Source organism: Sycon ciliatum, chromosome 11 (genome assembly GCF_964019385.1).
Source record: "Sycon ciliatum chromosome 11, ocSycCili1.1, whole genome shotgun sequence".
NCBI classification, from domain to species: Eukaryota; Metazoa; Porifera; class Calcarea; order Leucosolenida; family Sycettidae; genus Sycon; species Sycon ciliatum.
In genome coordinates, this window is record NC_088653.1 from 5,831,275 (window position 1) to 5,853,191 (window position 21,917).

General features: G+C 47.8%; 1 protein-coding gene across 1 annotated transcript in view; it reads left to right on the top strand.

The window, feature by feature from the left end:
- Positions 1-302: 302 nt before the first annotated feature.
- The window catches only part of LOC135827522 (mucin-19-like), a 33,780-nt gene continuing 12,165 nt past the window's right edge, over positions 303-21,917 (top strand). The window contains exons 1-5 of the mRNA XM_065340008.1: positions 303-533; positions 12,245-12,383; positions 14,761-15,093; positions 15,961-16,215; positions 18,554-18,865. Of these exons, the coding sequence (XP_065196080.1) occupies positions 12,257-12,383; positions 14,761-15,093; positions 15,961-16,215; positions 18,554-18,865 (1,027 nt within the window). The 5' untranslated portion in view covers positions 303-533; positions 12,245-12,256. The remainder of the gene's footprint in view (positions 534-12,244; positions 12,384-14,760; positions 15,094-15,960; positions 16,216-18,553; positions 18,866-21,917) is intronic.

Consider the following 21,917-nt stretch of genomic DNA (forward strand, 5'->3'; position numbering starts at 1 on the left):
CCACTGCGTTCATGTGCGATTTGAAAAATAAAATGCGCGCAGAACTCGCAGTCACTCACCTGAGCTCAGCCCCGTACAACCGTCATGAAAACGGTTGAAAAATAAGCCCGAGGCGAATAAGCCCGGGCTTATTTTCCTCATGTAAACGGCCCCTGAGACCGGGCTTCAACAAGAGACTGCGCTTGTAAAGATAGGAAGAAGTAGTAAGTTATCTACTCCCAGTCCCAGCTGAAGAAGCTGGAAGAGCTCTTTCAAATCGCGCTCGACAGTTTCAAACTTTCCGCTGTCCGCCAAGCCGTTTGTGTACGACCCAGCTGTTTTTTTTGTTAGTGGTTCAAAGCTGATTGACTGCAGATTCGTCTCCATGTAGTAGCCGTGCGAGAAGTTTGATTTTGCTGGTTTCCGGGCCGTCAACTTGAGACCTTGAACGGGGGCGACTCGGCGAGAGTCCCGACCGGCAAGCTGCGAGAGACGCTCCGATCCTGCAAGCGCCAGTACGGCCACGCAGAGGTATAACCACGCACAACGACAAGGTGAGCAGCTCAAAGAAGACAAGTGTTTTTTTGAAAGCCTGAATAATTCTGCGCTGCTCCTAAAATTTTAATAGTAAACTCTTTTTAATAGTAAACTCTTGGTAATACCGGTACCCGGTAAATGCTCGCCTTCGACTTCTTGAGAGTGTCAAATTAGGACTGAAGCTACTGATCTTCGAACTGAACTTTGACCACTCATGCTGAACCCTTGTCCTTTGTCACGGGAAGCCGCACAACTACCGTACAAGTTCCTTTATTATTATTATTATTATTTTTTCTTATTTTGTTAGGGATTTCCCAACAGGCAATGTTGCCTTTTTACTGGGAACCCTAAATGAGACTTTGTGTGAGCGCGAAACAAAGCAGGCGACTCGTTTAATTTTTTTCGTTAATTTTTATGATGTCCTGTTCGAACTCCACTGCAAAAAGGGGTTAGGTCTCGGATAATGATGATTGTCCTTCTGCACAGTTTTTTTTCGTTTCTTTTTTTCTACAAAAGTGTTCATAACCGCCAAGAGTGTGCAACTGGCATTCACCCAACACGATTTTCTGATGCGTGAAGTAGGCGCGGATGCCGAGACCATTGGTCGGCGGAGCCTGCAGCACCCCATCACCACCGCTGCGTTGCATTTGCAGCCCCATTCAGTCAATGTCTTGTTAGTCTGTTGTTTTGTCATTTCCTGCTTCTTTCTTCTTTTACGAATTGGGTGCGTGGTTTCAAGTAAAAAAAAAAAAAAATACATGTAAGAAGAAAAAGGGCAATGGAAAAAAAAAGATGATTCGAACAAGTTTTTTCTCATTTTGTTCTTTAGTACAACGGTGATTCCTGAAGAGTGTTGTACGAAAACTTGTTCGAATCATCTTTTTTTTCCATTGAGTTCTTCTTACATGTATTTTTCCTTACCCTTTAGGTTGTTTCTTGCATCGTCTCTATCGCTTACATTGTTAATAAAGTACAGTCAACTTCGCTAATAACGACTGCGGATATAACGACAATTCGCGAATAACGACCGAATTTCCATGCCCAGAGCAAAGTCCCATCTAACTGTATACATTTAACTTCGGATATAACGACTATCTGAATAACGACAATTCGCATATAGCGACATGCTTTTAGTGCCCCGTGGTCATATTCACTGCTTGAATAACGACTTTCTGGGCTTTTGACAGCTATTTCAAGTACCTGTCAGTCAAGTACATGTACCTGTCATGCAGAAGTACCAGAACCTATGCATATGGTGCACTGGTGATGGATATTATTGCACACATGCAAGAAAATGCAGCCAGGGGGGGGGGGGGCTTTTTCTTCCTTTTTAATGTTGGCTTCAAAATTGTTGGATTTACCAGCACACCTATATGTATACAATGTACATGTAGTTGTACATGATTGTACAGTAATCATCATACATGTACATGTCTCTGGCCCTGTAGATTGCTCAAAAAGGCATATTTTTCAATTGATTTCCCTTGCATATTGAATTTTTAGTTCCTTTCAACTGCAATATGAAAATAAAGTACACATTGACATAGAGCAAGAAAAGAGCTTGATTTTGATATGCATATCATACTATACAAAATATGGGTTCACATACATTCAAATGGGACTTCGGTTATAAGGACACTTCGCGAATAAGGACACTTTTCTGATGCCCCGCCGAATGTCGTTATTGGCGAAGTTGACTGTAGTCCACATGTCGCTTCAGCTCGTCCTACTTATTGCCATATTAAAATTATTGTCTCCTCGTCGAATTTAAAAAAAAAAAAAAACTCCACAAAATTCCTACATCTCGTCATGCACAACTTGTCATCAGAGGTAAATTTGGGCTCCTTTCGATTTCTGGAAACTACACCCGAAACCACTCCTAACTCAAGACGCATTCTCATTTCCCTCAATCATTTGAAATTATCTTCGAGGAAAGCACAGAAATATGCGGCGAGGGCCCGGGAAAAAGTTTTTGAAGGGACTGGCTGCGCTGCACTGGCGAAAGCAAAAGGTGATGAAGAGTCGCCGTTGCGGGCATTGGTATCGGAAAAAAATGGTTTTGTCTTTTAGAGGGTCGCGCGCTGTGTTTCACACTACCTGTGTACGTCATTTTGGGAACTCACATGAGAAACGCAGTTTACGCAATTTACCCTGGGGAACCATCCCGGTTTGACTGCAAATTGTAGAAGAATTCATCGGCATGACTCGTCGCACTTCACCAAAAATGACGCAATGAAGGAATGGACCTTATGCCATTTGTTCAGATCCAAGAAATCCCGTAGAATCCCGTAGACCCGGTAGGGTGTTGAATGTGCAGGACCCTATTGTGTTTTCTGCTATTTCCACTAAGAAATGGGGCCTGAAGGCATTTCATACGAAAACCTTTTTCTGACAAAGATCTAGCTAGTCATTAGTTCTAACCAAAGTGAAGAAGCTGGAAAAGCGATTGTTGGTCATTGAATTATGACGCTAAAAAGATCAAATGCGCATGCATAGCACACAATGAACACCCTACCGGGTCTACGGAATTCTACGGGATTTCGTGGATCTGTACAAATGGCAATCGGTCGATTCCGCCGACCGGGCTTCCATACAGTGTACAGGGACTGATGAGGAGTTGGACACGCTTGGGGATTGTGAACTATTGGTTCACCCTCGACACTAGACTAGTCCTCAGCCGTGGTGCTTGAATGTGGCACCTTGTCTTAAGGCTGCTGAGCTATCGCGACGAGGTGCACCTAGGGTTCCCTGTAACAAGGCCATGCCTGTTGGGGACTCCCCTAGTCAAATAATTAATACTGCTACTACTTGAAACTCGGATGTTGAGCCATAAATAAATGTAAAAGAGAAAAGGACATAATGGGTACGAGTTAAGAGTAACTCTCCATCACTGTAACATGATACTATCCACAGTCAGAAAGTGCAATAACTAGGCACAAAACTGACAGAGTACTGAGACATTCGACGTCCTGACACCTAACTTCAACACATCTACGTAGCGCTAACCGACAGCCTTCCAACTTGGAAGGTTCAAGGTTATGGAAAGACCAAAGTTGGGTTGTGTGCTGCTTTGCTGCTTCGAATTGTAGTTAGACCGCTTTGTCAAATTTCGTACTGGTCTCGTCATCGTCCAGTAACAATCGACATTCTTTGTTCCGTTGGGACTATAGCTTTTGCTCGTTTTCGTTGCGCTTGCCTTCCCCTCTTTGGTCTTTCCATAACCTTGAACCTTCCAAGTTGGAAGGCTGTCGGTTAGCGCTACGGAGATGTGTTGAAGTTAGGTGTCAGGACGTCGAATGTCTCAGTACTCTGTCAGTTTTGTGCCTAGTTATTGCACTTTCTGACTGTGGATAGTATCATGTTACAGTGATGGAGAGTTACTCTTAACTCGTATCCATGTGTCCTTTTCTCTTTTACTACTACTACTACTACTACTACTACTACTACTACTACTACTACTACTACTACTACTACTACTACTACTACTACTACTACTACTACTACTACTACTACTACTACTACTACTACTACTACTTCTTCTTCTACTACTACTACTACTACTACTACTACTACTACTACTACTACTACTACTACTACTACTACTACTACTACTACTACTACTACTACTACTACTACTACTACTACTACTACTACTACTACTACTACTACTACTACTACTACTACTACTACTACTACTACTACTACTACTACTACTACTACTACTACTACTACTACTACTACTACTACTACTACTACTACTACTACTACTACTACTACTACTACTACTACTACTACTACTACTACTACTACTACTACTACTACTACTACTACTACTACTACTACTACTACTACTACTACTACTACTACTACTACTACTACTACTACTACTACTACTACTACTACTACTACTACTACTACTACTACTACTACTACTACTACTACTACTACTACTACTACTACTACTACTACTACTACTACTACTACTACTACTACTACTACTACTACTACTACTACTACTACTACTACTACTACTACTACTACTACTACTACTACTACTACTACTACTACTACTACTACTACTACTACTACTACTACTACTACTACTACTACTACTACTACTACTACTACTACTACTACTACTACTACTACTACTACTACTACTACTACTACTACTACTACTACTACTACTACTACTACTACTACTACTACTACTACTACTACTACTACTACTACTACTACTACTACTACTACTACTACTACTACTACTACTACTACTACTACTACTACTACTACTACTACTACTACTACTACTACTACTACTACTACTACTACTACTACTACTACTACTACTACTACTACTACTACTACTACTACTACTACTACTACTACTACTACTACTACTACTACTACTTGACACAATCTTTATTAGGAAACTTGAAATGGAGATGTGAAACACAAATACAGCCATGTAGATGGAGCAGCAATGCAATACAATGTCCAAAAACTCAAGAATTCATTATCATGGGGCAATGTTGGGCAAATGTCTGTCAGGTACTATCACGCTCAGGCTGCCCGCAACCTGCACATCGTCGTGAAATTCATCCTGTTGCGGCGGTATGACGATCTTGAACCACGCAAACAGGTGACTGCCCATCGCATAAGGCAGACTGACAGCTTACAACGGAGCTGACCCATGATTACCGATACGTGTAGGTCGACGTTCTTCTCAGCAATCAGGCATGCCAGTGTCTTCAGTGCCATTGAACATTCTCTGCCAATCATGCCCGAGGTAGAAAAAACTAGCGGTGTAAACGTACCTCTGTCAACTGCTGTCACCCGCTCTCCGTACTGGCGCTTCTTCATCCGTTCATGCGTTCGGAGCTGGCTGATGACTTCCTGACGCGACAGCAAGCTTGCCTTTGGGTGTGTAACCCGGATGTCGAAAAAGGCATCTTGCTGTCTCGTCCAGAAGCCACAAGCCCGGATGTCCAGGCGGGCACCTGCCGAGCGGTTGGCTGTCCTCCCTTGGAGCCGCTCACCATCATATGGTAGTAGAGGCGGTTCTACCTCCACATCCCGGACCGCCTCACGCATCACGTCAGCCAACAAGTCCCGGATCTCATTGTGGCGTGCCATGGGGTAGCCCCCTGCCGGACACATCATCGCATGGTCTATTGTGTTTGCAGCACCACATACACAAGTCAGGGGGAGTCCGTCAGGCTGCAGGCCGTAGCGGATGCAGAACGCATCTCGGAAATCCGATTTGTTCAGCACCATCTGCATTTGGGACGATGGTTCCGCCGTTACCCAAGATGATACGCCCTTTTCCGCGGCATTCTCCACCAACAGAGCCTGTGTTGCTGTCAAATCCGGGCGCAATTCGCTAACGAGACCCGTGGCTTGGGCAGCTTTCTCTCTGCGAATACGCCCGGCCTCCTGCCGGCTGAGGGCTATTGCCTCGTTCAGCTGGTCTGTTTGAGTAGTTTCGTTGGTGCTGGTTGGATGTTCTGGTGGTCTTATGCAGGCCGCCACAGGAGCCACAATCTGTCTGGATGCAGAAAACTCTTTCTCGGCCTCCACCGAGGGCACAGGGATTGCCATGCCACCAAACCGCGCTGGTAGCGATAGCAACTTTCTCAGTGCCGACTCCTCCGAACACGAATGGCCGCTGAGCGCTGGCAGCAGCTTGTCCGTAATGGCGGCGTCGAGACGGGCCAGAAGATGCGCAGGGCAAGATAGGACGCGCAAGTGGTACCGCCACTTGGACACGAGGCCCTTTACAAACACCTCGTACGCAGCATGTGGCTGAGTGGTGGCCACCTCCGCCAGGCGATCAACCTGCAGCGTCCACTTGTCGATCAAATCTGTGATATACTCCTCACAGAAGACCGTTGTACCGAGTGCGCCGCCAAGATAACGAGCACCCTCGGTCACAACACGAATGCCCGTGTCCCTGAAAAGCTCGAGTGCCAGGGCCGAATGCTGCTCCTTGACAATTAGTGTTGTCTTGTTCGCGTTAGGGTAGTACCCATACCCAGGGCCATGCTCCAGAATCCCATCCCAGTACTGCCTTAGATTGAGGAGCTGTCCGCCACCAGCATCGTCATCAGCATACCATAGCTGCACCACGTCGGGGCAGCACTCTGACAGCTTGTCTATCAATGGCATCATGGCGACCGCGTATATCGCCATGGCGAGAGGATCACCTTGGCAGGTACCCTCCTGACTCCTTATCTCTCCACCACCCGACACAAACAGGCGGCATGGACTGCTGTAGGTGTTCTTGAACACCTGCCCCAGGGCAGGGCAGACGAGTGGCACGTTGTGTAGGGCTGCTGTGCGGTTCATAGCGTTGAAAGCGTTGGTGGCATCGACCAAGAGCACACCCTCCACCTCCGGCGAGACAAGCATGTCGGTCATCGTATGCACGGCAGCTTCACACCCAGACGGAACACCAACACAGAGTTGACGAGGGGCTGTGGCGTGCATGGCGTCATACTGAATTATCTTCATCACAGCTTTGCCTATTAGTCTCCGGAAAACCTCCCCAACAGCGATAGGGCGCACCCCCGGTTGCTTGTCCAGTGGGATGAGGCGGGCCGCAGTGAACGAACTTAGCTCTTCTGGTGGGACTTCCTGGGTGCATAAGCGTTTTCCTGCTTCTGCCATTGCCGCACAGAGCTGGTCAGACGCTGCAGCGAAGCAGGTCAACATGCGTTTCCACGCATCAGAGTCCAGGCCCGATGGACCGGCCGCTCCGGACATTTGACGACTTATCTGCTACTACTACTACTACTACTACTACTACTACTACTACTACTACTACTACTACTTGACACAATCTTTATTAGGAAACTTGAAATGGAGATGTGAAACACAAATACAGCCATGTAGATGGAGCAGCAATGCAATACAATGTCCAAAAACTCAAGAATTCATTATCATGGGGCAATGTTGGGCAAATGTCTGTCAGGTACTATCACGCTCAGGCTGCCCGCAACCTGCACATCGTCGTGAAATTCATCCTGTTGCGGCGGTATGACGATCTTGAACCACGCAAACAGGTGACTGCCCATCGCATAAGGCAGACTGACAGCTTACAACGGAGCTGACCCATGATAACCGATACGTGTAGGTCGACGTTCTTCTCAGCAATCAGGCATGCCAGTGTCTTCAGTGCCATTGAACATTCTCTGCCAATCATGCCCGAGGTAGAAAAAACTAGCGGTGTAAACGTACCTCTGTCAACTGCTGTCACCCGCTCTCCGTACTGGCGCTTCTTCATCCGTTCATGCGTTCGGAGCTGGCTGATGACTTCCTGACGCGACAGCAAGCTTGCCTTTGGGTGTGTAACCCGGATGTCGAAAAAGGCATCTTGCTGTCTCGTCCAGAAGCCACAAGCCCGGATGTCCAGGCGGGCACCTGCCGAGCGGTTGGCTGTCCTCCCTTGGAGCCGCTCACCATCATATGGTAGTAGAGGCGGTTCTACCTCCACATCCCGGACCGCCTCACGCATCACGTCAGCCAACAAGTCCCGGATCTCATTGTGGCGTGCCATGGGGTAGCCCCCTGCCGGACACATCATCGCATGGTCTATTGTGTTTGCAGCACCACATACACAAGTCAGGGGGAGTCCGTCAGGCTGCAGGCCGTAGCGGATGCAGAACGCATCTCGGAAATCCGATTTGTTCAGCACCATCTGCATTTGGGACGATGGTTCCGCCGTTACCCAAGATGATACGCCCTTTTCCGCGGCATTCTCCACCAACAGCGCCTGTGTTGCTGTCAAATCCGGGCGCAATTCGCTAACGAGACCCGTGGCTTGGGCAGCTTTCTCTCTGCGAATACGCCCGGCCTCCTGCCGGCTGAGGGCTATTGCCTCGTTCAGCTGGTCTGTTTGAGTAGTTTCGTTGGTGCTGGTTGGATGTTCTGGTGGTCTTATGCAGGCCGCCACAGGAGCCACAATCTGTCTGGATGCAGAAAACTCTTTCTCGGCCTCCACCGAGGGCACAGGGATTGCCATGCCACCAAACCGCGCTGGTAGCGATAGCAACTTTCTCAGTGCCGACTCGTCCGAACACGAATGGCCGCTGAGCGCTGGCAGCAGCTTGTCCGTAATGGCGGCGTCGAGACGGGCCAGAAGATGCGCAGGGCAAGATAGGACGCGCAAGTGGTACCGCCACTTGGACACGAGGCCCTTTACAAACACCTCGTACGCAGCATGTGGCTGAGTGGTGGCCACCTCCGCCAGGCGATCAACCTGCAGCGTCCACTTGTCGATCAAATCTGTGATATACTCCTCACAGAAGACCGTTGTACCGAGTGCGCCGCCAAGATAACGAGCACCCTCGGTCACAACACGAATGCCCGTGTCCCTGAAAAGCTGGAGTGCCAGGGCCGAATGCTGCTCCTTGACAATTAGTGTTGTCTTGTTGGCGTTAGGGTAGTACCCATACCCAGGGCCATGCTCCAGAATCCCATCCCAGTACTGCCTTAGATTGAGGAGCTGTCCGCCACCAGCATCGTCATCAGCATACCATAGCTGCACCACGTCGGGGCAGCACTCTGACAGCTTGTCTATCAATGGCATCATGGCGACCGCGTATATCGCCATGGCGAGAGGATCACCTTGGCAGGTACCCTCCTGACTCCTTATCTCTCCACCACCCGACACAAACAGGCGGCATGGACTGCTGTAGGTGTTCTTGAACACCTGCCCCAGGGCAGGGCAGACGAGTGGCACGTTGTGTAGGGCTGCTGTGCGGTTCATAGCGTTGAAAGCGTTGGTGGCATCGACCAAGAGCACACCCTCCACCTCCGGCGAGACAAGCATGTCGGTCATCGTATGCACGGCAGCTTCACACCCAGACGGAACACCAACACAGAGTTGACGAGGGGCTGTAGCGTGCATGGCGTCATACTGAATTATCTTCATCACAGCTTTGCCTATTAGTCTCCGGAAAACCTCCCCAACAGCGATAGGGCGCACCCCCGGTTGCTTGTCCAGTGGGATGAGGCGGGCCGCAGTGAACGAACTTAGCTCTTCTGGTGGGACTTCCTGGGTGCATAAGCGTTTTCCTGCTTCTGCCATTGCCGCACAGAGCTGGTCAGACGCTGCAGCGAAGCAGGTCAACATGCGTTTCCACGCATCAGAGTCCAGGCCCGATGGACCGGCCGCTCCGGACATTTGACGACTTATCTGCTTGATCAGCGCTCCTGTGAGCCTGGCAAAAAGGATCGGATCTTGAGGGGTAGCCGCGTCATGCCCCTGCAAGAGAGCGTCATCCGGAGGTACAGCAGGCTGGGGATGCTTATCAAGCAGAATGTCACGTACTGTTGAACCTGGGCTGCCGCTGACAGTGTCGCTCATTGACAACACTCCACCCGAGCCACTGGAGCAAACCATCCGAATGGCTGACTGCGTTTTCCCAGAACATACGAGTTTTGAAAACAAGGTGTCGTCAATTTGGCCTGACTGGTCGACGTTCCGGGTATGGTGTGCCGGAAGATGCGCCTGGATGCATCGGCATTCACGCAGCAGGGTGTTGATGTCTCCTGACTTCCAAACAGCAAGTCGACGCGTCAGGTGAGTTCCGTGTTCGGAGGAGGAGGAGTACTACTACTACTACTACTACTACTACTACTACTACTACTACTACTACTACTACTACTACTACTACTACTACTACTACTACTACTACTACTACTACTACTACTACTACTACTACTACTACTACTACTACTACTACTACTACTACTACTACTACTACTACTACTACTACTACTACTACTACTACTACTACTACTACTACTACTACTACTACTACTACTACTACTACTACTTCTACTACTACTTCTACTTCTACTACTACTACTACTACTACTACTACTACTACTACTACTACTACTACTACTACTATTGCTAGGTGCTTGGATTCGAAAGAATTCAAAAGAATTCCACTTGTCGCTCTGAACACAATGTACGGACGGGTTTGTTTGTTTGTGCGGGTGTGTGTGTGTGTGGGGGGGGGGGGGGGGTGGTGCGTTTCTTTCGCCTATACACAAACTGTCATGCAATACACAAAACCCTACATCATCACCAAAGCAAGGGGGTTCTTCGCTGCAAATTCAGTAAGCTCAACCAAATTTACGGCGAGTGCATGTAACTAAGACCAGCATTAGCCATTAGGGTACCCTGTAAAAAAGGACTTAGGCCTGTGGCAAGAGTCCATAAACAAGAGTATGCAACTGTGATCTCTTTTCTATGGGCCAGATGCGCGGCGCGCTGCCTTCATTACATCATTCAGCTGCAGTCCGCGCACTGCGGAAAATCAAACGCCGCACTTTCCCTCTGGTTTGAAATGAACTTTCGTACGGAACTGCAGTTAATGCGCCAAAATTTTGAGATCACGTAGGTACTGGAATGAATTGAGGAAACATGGTCGGGCATGCACAAGAAATTGTAGGTTTGAGTGCATGCTTTCAGATCGTGATGGAGGCAAATTACGTAGTGAAGGCAGAGCGCCGCACACCGACCCATAACCACAGTTGCATACTCTTGTTTATGCACTCTTGCCTGTGGGGATTGCCCTATTCAAAATTTAAATAATAATAATTATTATTATTCATATCAGAACGCACTGAGAAGTAGGATTGGTGGCTGAGCCGAATACCTTGGAAATTTACATCCCATAATTATCAGTGTATTTTATTGATTCACAAGGTACCTGGGGCAAAACGTGGTACGGTCAATACCGTAGTGACCGTACCGGGTCCGACGCTCCTATTGTTTCAATACATTCACGTCAATAGGAGGTAGGCCTGCCGGAACCGGTCCGGTTGGTCAGGTTATCACCGAACCAACCTTTTGGCCACCAACACATGTTCACTGCTGTGGAGGGCGGCACATGTATCCGCCGTTTCGATTCACAAACTGTATGAAAGACCACAATACTACTGGACCACTCAAAAAACTGGTTCCGGCGGGCCTGGGAGGACACACTCGATTGTAAGTCGCACCCACTTCTTTGCTCTTGACGTTTAGGGTAGAAAAAAAGGTGCGACTTATATTCGGGGTAATGCAGCAGTGTTCGCGCTGCGCAGCTCATGTATGTCGGACATGGCTGCGGTGAGAGCACTCTGTCGACACGTGTGTGTCAGACATGGCTGCGGTGAGAGCGCTCAGCTGACACGTGTGCGTCGGACATGGCTGCGGTGAGAGCGCTCAGCTGACACGTGTGTGTTGGACATGGCTGCGGTGAGAGCGCTCAGCTGACACGTGTGCGTCGGACATGGCTACGGCGAGAGCGCTCAGCTGACACGTGTGCGTCGGACATGGCTGCGGTGAGAGCGCTCTGTCGACACGTGTGTGTCAGACATGGCTGCGGTGAGAGCGCTCTGCTCACACGTCGCGACCAGCTCACCGCCATGTTTATCTTTTTGTTTTTTCTTTAGCACACGAAAAGATGAAGCAAGTTGTAAATATGACGAGGCTTTTCGAACCGTTACTTCTCAAATCAGTACCAGGTCATATTGTGGCGAAGAAAAATGGTACGAAAGGCCTCATCAGATCTACAACGGTCGTTGTCTATTTGTGTGCTACTACATTTCCCTTCGACTAAGTCTTCATTTATTTATCTATTCCACATCCCATAGCTTGCAGTTGCCAATCAAGTGGAAGGGGGTGAATGCCAAACACGGCTGACAAATGCATGTTTCTCCTCTGCAGGCACGGATCGCCATGGCTACCACCGGCAACACCCTGGCAACAGCCAATCACGCATGTTTCTACCTGCTCGCTGCGCTACTAGCACTCCAGTGTAGTCCTGGAGTGATGAGCGAAGAAGCACCCAGACAGGACTCGATCGGTAAGATTAAGATGATCGACCGTAGTGTCTTGTGGCCTGTCTCGATTAGAAGTAAGGAGCCCGTGTTGAACACAGACAAGAGTACATGAAAACCAGAGTGTGCAGCTCGGATGGGTGGCTGTCTCGGCGGAATTCCGTGATTACATCATTTTAGTGATGTTGTGCGTACAAGCAGGATTCAAGCAGGTCTCTTTCTGCACAACTGCAGCTCAGTTGTACGCACTACGCCATTTCCCGCCTCAGACCTGCGCCGAATATGATGTAATCACGGAATTCCGCCGTGACAGACACCCATAGCAGAAAAGGGCCCAAGCTGCACACTCTGGTTTTCATGTACTCTTGCTTGTACCGGATAAACTGTCAACATAATACGCCCATTGCGCAATGACATAATTTGTACCATAAACACCCCACACAGCCACCTGGGTATGGTCGTCTGGGGTGTTGAACAGTGCATTGCTGATCCCAGGGTACTCACATAACACCCCACACAGCCACCTGGGCATGGTCATCTGGGGTGTTGAACAGTGCATTGCTGATCCCAGCGTACTCACGTGCATTACGCATACCTTCCATATTTGGCAATGCACAATGGGCTCATTATAAGCCTGGTTTTTGTGTTGAAACACACATAGAAGTACCTGTTTTGAATACAAGATGCACTGTCAACATTAGGTCATGTAAAATATATTGATTGTTTATCATCAGATTTTCCCGTGAAATCGGGGCGGACGGGAGGCATTTTATTTTATTCCTGTAGCTATGCAAAAGACGTTCGTCTGGCGCTAGCCAGGGTCCACACAGGTTTAATTTCGTGTTTGTTTGTTTGTGCTATCGGCATGCCTCGCGCTATCCCGTACCTGTCCCGTACCGTACCATCAAGGTGTGTGTCTGTTTGTTTTGTGCCGTCGGCATGCCTGGCGTTATCCCGTACCTGTCCCGTACCGTACCATCAAAGACAGCTGGCCATGGCGACAATATTCAAATAGGCCTTTCAAATGCAAGATCATAACGTGAAACAACTTGGAAGAATGAGTATGTATGCGAAGTGTGCCGGGGGAATGCATGCAGGGCGATAGTGCGGGTTCGAATCCTAGGTTATGTCTTGAAAATAAAATAGGAGAAATGAATTTTTTTAACATCCCTATCCTTTTTGCCTATGACAAGAGAAAGTATATTTCTTTCGCTCAGGGCCCTACGCTATGCTTTTTTGCCTATCTCATCATGCATGTTATTCGAACTGATGGAAAAGTTTTGCAATACAATGATGTAGCCGATCAGTTCGTTGTGGTGTGGTTGGGTGTTGTAGCCGTCATGGTCGACGTAAAACACTATAGCCAATCAATGGAAAAAAGAACATTTCCATCAGTTCTAATAACACGCACGATGAGCTAGGCAAAAAAGCATAGCGTAGGGCCCTGAGCTTCCAAGCTCTCTCGTTTTTATATTTTGCAAGTATGGCTGTATCAATATTAGCATGGTCTCAGTGGAATTCAGTGCTCAACGCATCATGTCTAGCATGTCTTTATTCATTCTCTGCATCCAGGTATTGTTTGAAAAAAAGTCACGGTCTAAAATATACGCACGGTCTCCACTGTACGAACCGGGTAAAGGTGTGTTGAAAATATAATATTATAAGCACAGCACTTATAATAGAGAATATGCGGTATGCATGACGCACAGGCTCTGAGCCAGTAGAGAGTTGCAGTAGCATGGGCAACATCGGCAAGCAGATCGCTTCGGCCGGGTTTTCCGACGAGCGCCCACAGGCTCCGATCTTGTTAGAATTGAGGAGCAAATGGATGGCAGGATCTAGTGCACTCAACCCACCTGAGGTCTCGGCTTCATGATGAGCTAACGATAGATGCACACAGTACTATCACGACGAAATATTGGGAAGGGGGGGGGGAGGAGGCGATGGGATTGAGCGGTTTCGCCGCCTGACAGACTTAATGTCAGCTGATAGCCCACCCAGCATGCTGTGTTGTGCTTTGCTGACATCAGCTACAGTACTTGCTGTGTCGCACTTCCCCGCGCGCATACTAGCACACGCACACACGTGCTTACAAACACCCATCTCCATACATACCTCTTTTTCTCCCCTCCCCATCCTCTTTCTGCCCTCTCCTCTTCTAAGTCGTCTCCTTATGAGGAGGCACCATTGCCTTTTTGGTTGAACGACTATATATAGAAGCACAACAACCACAACAACAACAACCTCTGTCCGGCAGTGCACTTATTTTCTTTTTTCCCTTTTCTCGCGGACAATCCACCATCACATGTAGCCGAGCTCAAAAGAGACAGAAGTGGGAAGGTCAGCATTAGATTGCTGCCCTGTACGCGAACTGTTCTATTGTTATTACTTGCTGTATCACAGCGCCGCTCTATCTGTCGTGCGAGAAAAACGGCCGCAGCGGCGGACTTGACTTCCTCATTGTGGACAAACCGACGTCCGTGTCCAAGGCACAGACGTTCTGCGCGGCGGCCGCGGGCGGCATGCATCTGCCATCGCTCTCGCACAACGTGGAGTGTCTGAGAAAATTCCTCAGTGGACTTCGCTCCGGCCAAACGGGCACGGCCAACGGCGCTCCGACTTACTGGCTGACCGGCTGTGATGCTAGTCATGCGGCATGTGCTGCGGCTAAAGTCCAGGCAACCGGAGCAGAATTCAATCTGGAAACGGAGAAGCAGGCCAGTGTCACTGTATGCGGTAAGGGAGGCGGCCGGACATTTGTGTACCTGTGTGTGTGTGTGTGTGTGTGTGTGTGTGTGTGTGCGTGATTGTGTGTGTACCTGTGTACCTGTGTGTGTGTGTGTGTGTGTGTGTGTGTGTGTGTGTGTGTGTGTGTGTGCACGTGTGTGTGTGTGTGTGTGTGTGTGTGTGTGTGTGTGTGTGTGTGTGTGTGTGTGTGTAGGGATTCACTGGCCAGAAAAAAGCCACTTCATAGCTGTGTGTTGTAGACCAGGCTGAATAGTGGTGGTCAATTCTTCAGCCTTGCAAGCTGTTGAATGGTGCAATCCCAGCACAAGCTGCTATGGCTTCTGCTGTAGCATCGCTATCATCACCTCTGGCGATGGGCGTCAAAAGGTCCACAAAAAAAAGTGTGTGTGTTTGTTTGTTTGTGTGTGGGGGGGGGGGTGAGGGGGTGAGTTGGTGGGTACGTGTGTGCACGTGTGTGTGTGTGCACGTGTGTGTGCATGTGTACGTGTGCATGCGTGTTCACGTGTGTGCATGTGTTTGGCTGAGTGGGCAGGTGTGTGTGCCCGGGGGGGGGGGGATAAACCCAAAACTAGCACGAAGGCACTTTTGGTACTTTACACCCAGAAAGATTTACAGTCTGGACATAGAATGGGTGTGAAATCCCAGCAAGTAAGCCAGTGGGAAACTCACAGTAAGTAAGCCAGTGGGAAACTCACATCCGTACAGATATTAATGCTGAATTATATTTCAGAACGCACTGTCTCCATATCAACGTGTTTGGCCGAGTTTCCTAATTCTTGACAGCATTTTCTTTTGCCGTGAAATTCATGATTTTGTGACTTTGGTTTTGTCGTTTGGTGTTGCGTGCATGTGCAGTGAACTGCCCGGACAAGACCTACTGGAACGGACAGCGGTGTGCGTGCGAGAGCGGCTTGAAGCTGAACACGACCACGGGCGCATGTGAATGCCAGCTGAGAGATACGTACAACTATGATAACCAGACGTGCGGCTGCAGCAAGGTACAGCAGTCGTGGTCCGGCTGCAGGTGTCCCCAAGGCCTGGCGGCTGGGCCAGTCAAGGGCATGTGCCACTGCGGTAACTTCGAACTTTTCTCGGTGAACCGCTGTCAACGTAGGTCTTCGTGCTTGTGTGTGTGTGTGTGTTTTATCGCGCCATACGTCATCCTCTGTATGGCGTTCACACACGGTACGCATGCACACACGCCTCTCAGCTTGTTGCTCTTCGTGCTCGTGTCCGTTTTGCTACTTTTTACCGCAGCAGAGTGAGCCCGTCGTCCTCTGTATTGTGTGAACGCATGCACACACACACACACACACACACACACACACACACACACATACACATACACACACACACACACACACACACACACATACACACACACACACACACACACACACACACACACACACACACACATACACACCTGTCAACCCCTGTGCACTACAGTCCGTTTCAAAAAGATTTACAATCCTGGCGATCGCCCGCGGAGTTTGGCGTCTTACCGTATGAGCACTCGAGCGCTGCCTGGAAAAACTCACTGTGAACTCGAAGAAATATTCTGCGCGAAAGCAAGAAAAATGACAACTCACTCGCGTTGACACAGCCATGGACGTCTGGTTTACAACAAACGAGTTCTTCCTCGTATCGATAATGGAGTCAGAGAGGACACGTCGAAACGAAAGTGTTGTAAATGTTGACGAGCGGCATAGGTCCCAATTCGTTTTGTGACCAAAATAGTTTCTTTGAGCTGCGATGCAATTTACTCACCGTGTGACGAAAACAACATCGACACGGACTCATTCCCAAGGCCATGACTTGGCAAAGCTATCCGTGTGACTTCGACGAGAAAAGCAAACGCTTGTGAACTCTGATAGAAGACGGCGTTGACTGCTAAATTCAAATAAATTGGCGATCTTGAAATACTAAAATAAATCTCAAAAAGCTACAGCGCGATGACTTCCATTATAATTCACTCACACCATTGCAGTGTTGTGGGTGTGTTCACATGGCGTGAGCCAGTCAAGTGTCAGTCAGTTCGGCAGGAAGCGCGAGCTCCAACAACAAGTCGTTTGGTGCAGCCACCTTCTTTGTCTTGTACCAGCTTGATCACCAAAACAATGAAAAAAAAGTTTGACTTGAGGATAGGTTGGGATTTGAACTCACAACTACATGGTCAGCAGACAGCATTCATAACCACAAAGCCAAAAAGGAAAGGATAAATCGTGGGTTTAGATAAAAAATCGATACTGGCTTCCTGGGCAAATTGTAAACCATGGGAAAAGGCCGGAAACCTGGCCGAAATTCTAACTCCTTAACGGTTGGTCCAATTGTTCCGAAACCTTCACAGAACAATTTGCCGTGTCCTAACAAGCCATTCTATGTACTTTGTTGTCCAAATTTCACTTATCTTCATACTTTTTAAGACCCAAACCTGATTGTAAATCTTTTTGAAACAGACTATAACCCCCAGCGCATGAGAAGCGCACGCAAATCCAGAGATGTGTGAAGATTTCCACGCAACAACGCACGCCAGCACGCCCTGTAGAGGCAGAAGTTCAGTCGGTGAATGATTTGGCCCAACTCCAAAGAAAGGGAGTTTATTCAGTTTATCATCTATCAAATGGGCTATGAATCGTATTCAAAAATTGACTTCGTGTTGAAAAGCTGGATTTCGTGTTGAAAAGTTGGACTTCGTGTTGAAAAGTTGGACTTCGTGTTGAAAAGTTGGGCTTCGTGTTGAAAAGTTGGGCTTCTAAGCTGGACAAATCGACATACAGTAAAACCTGTGGCTAAAGACCACCGTGACTAGCGACCAGCCTGGTACTACCGACCACTTTCCCAGGCACGGACCGTCTCACATTCATGTATGCAGGGTGCGGTGCAAACCTCTAACTTAGGACCACCTGCCACTAAAGACCGCTTTCCCTGGGCCCAATGGGTGATCTTTAGTCACACGTTTTTTACTGTACGTAGGGGTGAACCTAGTATCTATTGTGACCAATTAATCACTCATTCATAATATTCGATCGAGTATTCGATTATTTCAATTATTTGATCAAAATTCAAAGGGCTAGATTTGTGAGTTCTCGACCAATTTGGAAAAAATTATCCGTGAACATGCAACCGATGCAAAAAAGAACTCGCCCTCTAGCCGAGTCTAATGCGAACCATGAATTCTCTATTTTCCGGAATGCTTGTGTATCTGTTCTTTTGTGTGCGTGCGTATGTGTATATGTGTGTGTGTGTGTGTGTATATATGTGTGTGTGTGTGTGTGTGTGTGTGTGTGTGTGTGCATGCATGCATGTTAGTTACTATATCCTGTGCGTGTTTGTGCGCGTGTGTGTGTGTGTGTGTGTGTGCGCGCGTGCGTGCGTGCGTTGGTGTGTGCGTGCAATGGTGGGTATGGTCCGTGGTTGCATTGCATTGCCATTTCGCGGCACGCAGCGCTGCCGGAGGAGAAGTGCGATTTTTTCCGGCTGCGTCTGCTCATGGGACCAACGGAAGTCAGAGACATGCCGGCGTATCTATACTCTCGGCACTACTGCTCTACTCTCGGGATGACGTTGCCTCGCGTCACCCGCCAGGCATTTGGCAGCTGTAAGCGGCGATTGCTCCATGCCTGGCAGACCAAGCTGGGCGAGCGCAAGCTGACGTTCTACGGCGCAGACGACAAGCTCATCACGTCCCGCGACGGCCATTTGGGCATTGACAGCATCACGCCATCCACACCGTGGCCAATGCAGACCCTCTGCGAAGGTAACAACTTTGGTTTGGTGTTCTAGCAAAAAAACTGGCTTCTTACGAGTAGGGGCTCAATCGCAGGGAAACATATTAGCAAGAGTCGATAAACAAGAGTATGCAATTGTCATCTCTTTTCTATGGGCCAGATGCGCGGCGCGCTGCCTTCATTACGTCATTCACCTGCAGTCCGCGCACTGCGGAAAACAAAACCGCGCTTTCCCTTTGGTTTGAAATGAACTTTCGTACGGAACTGGAGTTCACGCGCCAAAGTCTAGAGATTCCGTAGGTACTGGAGCGACTCGAGCAAAAACGAAGGCAGCGCGCCGCGCACTGACCCATAACCACAGTTGCATACTCTTGTGTATGCACTCTTGATATTAGCACACTGGGGCCATCTCGTGTCCTAGCAAGAATGGCCTCTGAAATTAGGACTCAGTTGGAAGAAAACAACATATAATCAGACTTTGACCGTTTGTTGTTCTGGCAAAACTGGCTTCTGAAATAAGGACCCATTCGGGGGGGGGGGGACATATCAGCACACGAGAGACGGCGTTGGTTGTAAAGGCTTCATCAGATTTACAGCTGGCTTCGTCTCTTCGTGTGCTAAAACTGGTTTCCTAAGGTTGCGTTTGGTTGGGCATTTTCAGAATGTAAATGACAACCATTCTGGAATGGGAATCGGCAAGAATCACCTGACCAAACTAACGCGCCAGAATCAATTAGGAATCACTTGACATAACAATTCCATGATGTCGTTGTGGAACGGCAGCTGTCTTTTCTTTTACCCAACTCTAGTTTCCTTGAGAGAGTCATGGTACTTCTGAGCGCATGATTTGAGGCACTTGAACCTGTTGCTACATTGTTTGGCTCGTGGCAGCCATTATCATTTTTGATTCCGGAATGAGAATGCTCATTCCAGCATGCGAGGTGGAATGATCATTCTCCAAAAAGAATTATTCTCAGCGATTCCCATTCTGGAATCATGTGGAATGTGACCAACCTACAGTGCATTTCAAAACTATAGACGCGTAGGGTTTTTGAAATATTTCAAATTTGGCTGGAACTTTTTGAGAATAGTTTTCGGAATATTGCTCAGGATCGCTCCACAATTAGTCTCATATAGTTTCTAAAGGATTGGATAACAGACGCCCAATTTGGAAAAATTATGCACAAAGTGATCACAGATTTTATGTGGTATAGATGCTGGCATAACGGGTTTTGCCTAGGTACGCGTCTATAGTTTTGAAATGGACTGTAGCACACTTTTTTGACCAACAAAACGGGCGAGAATGATTCCGAGTGATTCCAAGTGATTCCCATTTGGGAATGTGACCAACCAAACGTAACCTAAATATGTATTTCAACCTCAATCTGTGGACAGTGCTGTTCCGTCCTTTGTGGACTCATCAGCGCAGCGCAGAAAAGATGAGGCCAAACCTGATAACAATGAAGAATACATTTTCCAAAGCCAGATTTAAAGCAGGCCTGAACTTACCTTGCCAGTGTGCTCACACTGACAAGCATAATTATACTACAGTGAAGCTTGGTTATAACGACATTGGTTATAACGACAGATCAGCTACAACGACAAAAAATCCATGGCAGCAGCAATTTTGTATTGATTTGTGTACAAAAAAGATCGGTTCCAACGACAACTCGAACAACAACAAATCGAGAATAACGACCAAATTGTCATGCACCGTAGTGTGAAAATGGGTCAAAATAACGACATTCTCACGACTGCGAAGTACGATGTACGATCGATTCTGGCTTTCACAGCTGCCGCGGGTGCACAAGATCGTACAGTGCAGTCTTGTGTACATCGACTGTACACTACACTGCACTGCACTGTAAAAATAAAAAAAATAAAAAAAACTGCACTGTACACTCGTACACGCCCGGAAACTTCGAAGGAGTGTCGACATGTCGTAGATCTACTGACGGTAAAATACGTGTACTGTGTAGGTGTAGTGCGCACTTACCCTCCGTACCTTCCGTATCTTCTGCGACGGATTTTTGCAACATTCGCCATGCTTCTTTCTCCGAGAAATCACTTTCTCAGTTGTCGTTGGACCAACGACTTGGAAGTTCGAGATGTCTTGCCCTGTCTCTGTTGGAAAGCGAAAGCGCTTCTCCTGCGCGGAAAAGTACGCCATTCTGCAGGAGCTGGACAAAGGTGTAAAGCGGACATTCGTTCAAGAAAAGTATGGAGTCGCGCACGGTACTCTCGCTGGCTTCATCAAGAACCGAGAGGAGATTGTGGCCAAAGTGAAGAAAGCGACGTCAATCGATGCCAAGAGCTCTAGGCAGTCGAGTTTTCCTGAGTTGGACGAAGCACTCCTTGTGTTTAGTTGAAAAAAGCACCATTGTGCAGAAAATTAATTTTGCCGCGTTTTGGTGTGCATATTGTGTTGGAAATCCCAAGATCGGATATAGTGACAGATCGCAAATAAGGACTTTTTGGCGTTCCATCTCGGGTGTCGTTATAACCAAGCTTCACTGTATTTCAACCAACAACTGCATACAGAGTAATAAGAAACACGTACTGGCCATCATGCATGTGTAGCGGGCCGCAGTCTCTTGGAGGCAAAAATACACAAGGGTCTCAGTGAACACACTGTTGTTTATTAAAAACTGAACTGGTTGGTTGGTTGGTTGGTTGGATTTATTAAAAGACGTACAACAAACACACATATTTGCCTCCTTATATGAAGACGACTTCTGTCAGTAAAACATCAAGAAAAGAAAAAAAAAGATAAGATAAGATCAAGAATGTATAGACTGAGCATACAGCTAGCCGGAGACTGAGCACACAGCTAGCCTCGGCATGTATCAGAGCATCAGGATGAACTGAACTGAAATGAAGGTAAATTAACTGGCAATGAAAAGAATCTTGAGCAGCAGCTTTTATACACAGGCAGACTCCGTACGCTAATGTACGGGGGTACGCTAATGTACGGGGATACGCTAACGTACGGGAATACGCTAACGTACGGGGATAAGCTAAATGTACGCTATACGCTATACGCTGTGAAAGTCACCAGCGTGCCAACGCTACACCTCCCCT